Source organism: Nanorana parkeri, unplaced genomic scaffold (genome assembly GCF_000935625.1).
Source record: "Nanorana parkeri isolate BGI_ZX_2015 unplaced genomic scaffold, ASM93562v1 scaffold2304, whole genome shotgun sequence".
Lineage (NCBI taxonomy): Eukaryota > Metazoa > Chordata > Amphibia > Anura > Dicroglossidae > Nanorana > Nanorana parkeri.
Genome location: NW_017308572.1, coordinates 71,792 through 78,116, shown reverse-complemented (window position 1 = coordinate 78,116; position 6,325 = coordinate 71,792). Strand labels below are relative to the sequence as shown.

Here is a 6,325-nt window from a genome sequence, read left to right as displayed (position 1 = left end):
TTGTTATGCCAGGTGCCGAGTGTCAGGCCGCGGCCGGCATATGGCAGAGACATGTCCATCCATCTCTGGGACCACCTACTGCCGTGTATGGGGGGTCTCATTTACATTACAAGTATCCCCGGACTGTGCCGGAATGCAGTGTCCCCGGAGTCACAGAGATCAGAGGAATCTGCCTTGCTGGAGTCCAAAGGAAGAGAGGAAATTAGAGCCACCAGAGAAGGGAAGGGGTCCGGGACCACTCCATAGAGGAGGAACAGAGGGAAGAGGTGCGGGACCCCTCCATAGAGGAGGAACAGAGGGAAGAGGTGCGGGACCCCTCCATAGAGGAGGAACAGAGGGAAGAGGTCCGGGACCCCCATAGAGGAGGAACAGAGGGAAGGGGTCCGGGACCCCCAATAGAGGAGGAACAGAGATAAGAGGTGCGGGACCCCTCCATAGAGGAGGAACAGAGGGAAGAGGTCCGGGACCCCCATAGAGGAGGAACAGAGGGAAGGGGTCCGGGACCCCCAATAGAGGAGGAACAGAGATAAGAGGTGCGGGACCCCCATAGAGGAGGATCAGAGGGAAGAGGTGCGGGACCCCCCCATAGAGGAGGAACAGAGATAAGAGGTGCGGGACCCCCATAGAGGAGGATCAGAGGGAAGAGGTGCGGGACCCCCCCATAGAGGAGGAACAGAGATAAGAGGTGCGGGACCCCCATAGAGGAGGATCAGAGGGAAGAGGTGCGGGACCCCCCCATAGAGGAGGAACAGAGATAAGAGGTGCGGGACCCCCATAGAGGAGGATCAGAGGGAAGAGGTGCGGGACCCCCCCATAGAGGAGGAACAGAGATAAGAGGTGCGGGACCCCCATAGAGGAGGATCAGAGGGAAGAGGTGCGGGACCCCCCCATAGAGGAGGAACAGAGATAAGAGGTGCGGGACCCCCATAGAGGAGGATCAGAGGGAAGAGGTGCGGGACCCCCCCATAGAGGAGGAACAGAGATAAGAGGTGCGGGACCCCCATAGAGGAGGATCAGAGGGAAGAGGTGCGGGACCCCCCCATAGAGGAGGAACAGAGATAAGAGGTGCGGGACCCCCATAGAGGAGGATCAGAGGGAAGAGGTGCGGGACCCCCCCATAGAGGAGGAACAGAGATAAGAGGTGCGGGACCCCCATAGAGGAGGATCAGAGGGAAGAGGTGCGGGACCCCCCCATAGAGGAGGAACAGAGATAAGAGGTGCGGGACCCCCATAGAGGAGGATCAGAGGGAAGAGGTGCGGGACCCCCCCATAGAGGAGGAACAGAGATAAGAGGTGCGGGACCCCCATAGAGGAGGATCAGAGGGAAGAGGTGCGGGACCCCCCCATAGAGGAGGAACAGAGATAAGAGGTGCGGGACCCCCATAGAGGAGGATCAGAGGGAAGAGGTGCGGGACCCCCCCATAGAGGAGGAACAGAGATAAGAGGTGCGGGACCCCCATAGAGGAGGATCAGAGGGAAGAGGTGCGGGACCCCCCCATAGAGGAGGAACAGAGATAAGAGGTGCGGGACCCCCATAGAGGAGGATCAGAGGGAAGAGGTGCGGGACCCCCCCATAGAGGAGGAACAGAGATAAGAGGTGCGGGACCCCCATAGAGGAGGATCAGAGGGAAGAGGTGCGGGACCCCCCCATAGAGGAGGAACAGAGATAAGAGGTGCGGGACCCCCATAGAGGAGGATCAGAGGGAAGAGGTGCGGGACCCCCCCATAGAGGAGGAACAGAGATAAGAGGTGCGGGACCCCCATAGAGGAGGATCAGAGGGAAGAGGTGCGGGACCCCCCCATAGAGGAGGAACAGAGATAAGAGGTGCGGGACCCCCATAGAGGAGGATCAGAGGGAAGAGGTGCGGGACCCCCCCATAGAGGAGGAACAGAGATAAGAGGTGCGGGACCCCCATAGAGGAGGATCAGAGGGAAGAGGTGCGGGACCCCCCCATAGAGGAGGAACAGAGATAAGAGGTGCGGGACCCCCATAGAGGAGGATCAGAGGGAAGAGGTGCGGGACCCCCCCATAGAGGAGGAACAGAGATAAGAGGTGCGGGACCCCCATAGAGGAGGATCAGAGGGAAGAGGTGCGGGACCCCCCCATAGAGGAGGAACAGAGATAAGAGGTGCGGGACCCCCATAGAGGAGGATCAGAGGGAAGAGGTGCGGGACCCCCCCATAGAGGAGGAACAGAGATAAGAGGTGCGGGACCCCCATAGAGGAGGATCAGAGGGAAGAGGTGCGGGACCCCCCCATAGAGGAGGAACAGAGATAAGAGGTGCGGGACCCCCATAGAGGAGGATCAGAGGGAAGAGGTGCGGGACCCCCCCATAGAGGAGGAACAGAGATAAGAGGTGCGGGACCCCCATAGAGGAGGATCAGAGGGAAGAGGTGCGGGACCCCCCCATAGAGGAGGAACAGAGATAAGAGGTGCGGGACCCCCATAGAGGAGGATCAGAGGGAAGAGGTGCGGGACCCCCCCATAGAGGAGGAACAGAGATAAGAGGTGCGGGACCCCCATAGAGGAGGATCAGAGGGAAGAGGTGCGGGACCCCCCCATAGAGGAGGAACAGAGATAAGAGGTGCGGGACCCCCATAGAGGAGGATCAGAGGGAAGCTTTAGGTGTATTTGCAGCCTCCGTTGTAGTGAACGCCTCTGTGGAGCCTCCACTGCGGACGTTTCTGTAGCGACGTCATTGAACCTCGGAAGTTATCTGTGCGAAGCGTCACCGGCGGCGCTCCGGCCCACTCCAGCCGCAAGACGTCTTCTCTCTCTCATGCAGTGACAGCGAGGACACAATGCCGGGAAGAGCGTGACGCACTTATCACTTTGTATTCAGTTCTAGAAGATCATTTATTGATGGACATTATTATTTCCGTACGGCCTCCGAAGTCCTCACAATGGAGGCGGTCGCGCTGTACTCCATGTTTCCTACATCCAATATGGCGGCATACATGCGTGGATCTGTTGCAGTGATGGGGACAGACAATAAAACTGTTGCTGCTTTTAAGGTACCGAGTTTGGGGCGCGTGTCGGTGTCTCTAATGAAAGTTCTGCGCAATCTTCATGAATTTCACATTTCTGACAACAGCCGCCCCGCCGTGCGGGAAATGTCTCATTGAATCGCCGCGAGTGTCCGCGAGCCCAGCAAAGGGCGTGCGGGAAATGTCTCATTGAATCGCCCCGAGTGTCCGCGAGCCCAGCAAAGGGCGTGCGGGAAATGTCTCATTGAGTCGCCCCGAGTGTCCGCGAGCCCAGCAAAGGGCGTGCGGGAAATGTCTCATTGAGTCGCCCCGAGTGTCCGCGAGCCCAGCAAAGGGCGTGCGGGAAATGTCTCATTGAATCGCCCCGAGTGTCCGCGAGCCCAGCAAAGGGCGTGCGGGAAATGTCTAATTGAATCGCCCCGAGAGTCCGCGAGCCCAGCAAAGGGCGACATCCAGCCCTGATGAAGGGGCATCGTCCCTGGAAACGCGTTGGGCGATACTCCCGCGGCTGTATAATGCAGAAGGAAGATTATCTGCAATGTCTTTGTTTTCCAGAATGGCGCGGTGCCCGGAGAAGTCGCGAAGAGAGACGAGAACGTGAAGAGAGGGAACTGGGAGAACCAGATAGAGTTCGTCTTAACCAGCGTGGGGTACGCCGTCGGTTTGGGAAACGTCTGGAGGTTCCCGTATCTCTGCTATAGAAATGGGGGCGGTAAGTCACATGTGCACATGAAATGAATGGAGACCCAGCGGGCGGAATCCCCGACAATACTCTCACTGCAAAGAATCCCTCCAGCAGCCTTCCCGCCTCTCTAATCTCTCCTCCCTCTCTCCTCAGGAGCCTTCATGTTCCCGTACTTTATCATGCTGGTCTTCTGCGGCATCCCACTCTTCTTTATGGAGCTCTCATTCGGACAGTTTGCCAGTCAGGGGTGCCTCGGGGTGTGGCGGATCAGCCCTATATTTAAAGGTAAGAGGACCTGTCATTACCGATCACACAAAGAATAAAGCGTTGGCTTCAATGACAACAAAAGATACAAATCTTCAAGAACCAGCAACCAATGAATGTCCTCCCCAATATATTCACCAATGTATCCTCCAATGAATGTCCTCCCCAATATATTCACCAATGTATCCTCCAATGAATGTCCTCCCCAATATATTCACCAATGTATCCTCCAATGAATTTCCCCCCCAATATATTCACCAATGTATCCTCCAATGAATGTCCTCCCCAATATATTCACCAATGTATCCTCCAATGAATGTCCTCCCCAATATATTCACCAATGTATCCTCCAATGAATGTCCTCCCCAATGTATCCACCAATGTATCCTCCAATATATCCACCAATGAGGATACATTGGTGAATACATTGGTGGATACATTGGTGAATACATTGGAGGATACATTGGTGAATACATTGGAGGATACATTGGTGAATACATTGGAGGATACATTGGTGAATACATTGGAGGATACATTGGTGAATACATTGGAGGATACATTGGAGGATACATTGGTGAATACATTGGAGGATACCTTTACTGACCACGACACATGAAAGCAGAGATGTGAAAGTGATTCCCGCAGCCGATCTCTCTGGGATTTGTACTCCTGCGGATTATCTAACGGCCGTTTCCCTTCCCCCCCCAGGCGTAGGTTACGGGATGATGGTCGTCTCCACCTATATCGGTATTTATTACAACGTGGTGATTTGTATCGCGTTCTACTACTTCTTCATGTCTATGAGCCGGGTCCTGCCCTGGACCTACTGCAGCAATTGGTGGAACACCGAGAACTGCGTCGGGGTGCTGAGCCCCTCCAGCAACTCCTCCAACTTCACCGCCCACCAGAACCTCTCCACCATCCTGAACCAGACGGTGAAGAGGACGAGTCCCAGCGAGGAGTACTGGAAGTGAGTGCGCCGAGACTACGGCTTCATTCTAACAGAGGAGATTGTATTCCCTTCAGGGAGAGAGTCCGAGCCCCCCACAAATGTACAGAACGGGGTCACTTCCTGCAGCTGTCATTTCCAGAGTTCACCCGCAGCGCCACCTACTGGCAGAGCGTGAGGCATGACCGGTGAGACTTAAAGTGGACCTGTCACTAGGTCTGCAAAAATACATTCCCGACATGTCATTATTTATCAAAAGGCAGGAGGAAGCATTTCCTTAGTCTCCCCTCCCCCCAGTGATCAGTCTGCGGCAGGCAGGAGGAAGCACCTCCTCAGTCTCCCCTCCCCAGTGATCAGTCTGCGGCAGGCAGGAGGAAGCACCTCCTCAGTCTCCCCTCCCCAGTGATCAGTCTGCGGCAGGCAGGAGGAAGCACCTCCTCAGTCTCCCCTCCCCAGTGATCAGTCTGCGGCAGGCAGGAGGAAGCACCTCCTCAGTCTCCCCTCCCCAGTGATCAGTCTGCGGCAGGCAGGAGGAAGCACCTCCTCAGTCTCCCCTCCCCAGTGATCAGTCTGCGGCAGGCAGGAGGAAGCACCTCCTCAGTCTCCCCTCCCCAGTGATCAGTCTGCGGCAGGCAGGAGGAAGCACCTCCTCAGTCTCCCCTCCCCAGTGATCAGTCTGCGGCAGGCAGGAGGAAGCACCTCCTCAGTCTCCCCTCCCCAGTGATCAGTCTGCGGCAGGCAGGAGGAAGCACCTCCTCAGTCTCCCCTCCCCAGTGATCAGTCTGCGGCAGGCAGGAGGAAGCACCTCCTCAGTCTCCCCTCCCCCAGTGATCAGTCTGCTGCAGGCAGATGGTGCCGTCTGTTACTAGAGCAGGACACTCGGGTTCCTCCACCAAGCAGGTGCCCCCGTGTCTGTATGGAGCTTTGTACACGGGGGACAGAAAAGGGTCTTCACCAAACTGTGACCACAAGGCCGGAAGAGGATGGAGGACCCTTCACTGGGGACCCCTGAACTCCATGATTGGAGGGGTTCACATACTTTGTCCCATAGAGTGTCTATACAGACAGTAGTTGGTATACTGCAGTCATATGTAGCACCGTTCAGTGAGTCGGGCCCGCAGTGTGGAATGTGCGTTGCACGGAGCTGGGCCGGCACTCGGTTTCCTCGTATTGTGTGCGCCGGGGTTTTGCCTTCACACGGCCGCACAGTATAAGGTGCTGATTTCCAAACGTCAGCTCAATGGGCAATTGTGTCATTGTTCCAGTGGCTGGCGCCTCGCGCTCCATGTCCCCTCAGCAGTCCCCGCGAAGAACAAAGCGCTGGAGATGGCGGCGATAAGACACTTTCCGCGCTGAGATCACCGAAACGCCAAAGAATTTACAGGACTCATCTCCTCCCCCACCCATCTTCATGAGTGGTATAGATGGCCCTGTACTTG

General features: G+C 56.3%; 1 protein-coding gene across 1 annotated transcript in view; it reads left to right on the top strand.

Annotated features, from left to right (window-relative positions):
* The first annotated feature begins 3,531 nt into the window (after positions 1 to 3,531).
* SLC6A9 (solute carrier family 6 member 9) overlaps positions 3,532 to 6,325 on the top strand; it is a 20,334-nt gene continuing 17,540 nt past the window's right edge. The window contains exons 1-4 of the mRNA XM_018573261.1: positions 3,532 to 3,700; positions 3,827 to 3,958; positions 4,646 to 4,907; positions 5,685 to 5,697. Coding sequence (XP_018428763.1) covers positions 3,835 to 3,958; positions 4,646 to 4,907; positions 5,685 to 5,697 — 399 coding nt within the window. The 5' untranslated portion in view covers positions 3,532 to 3,700; positions 3,827 to 3,834. The remainder of the gene's footprint in view (positions 3,701 to 3,826; positions 3,959 to 4,645; positions 4,908 to 5,684; positions 5,698 to 6,325) is intronic.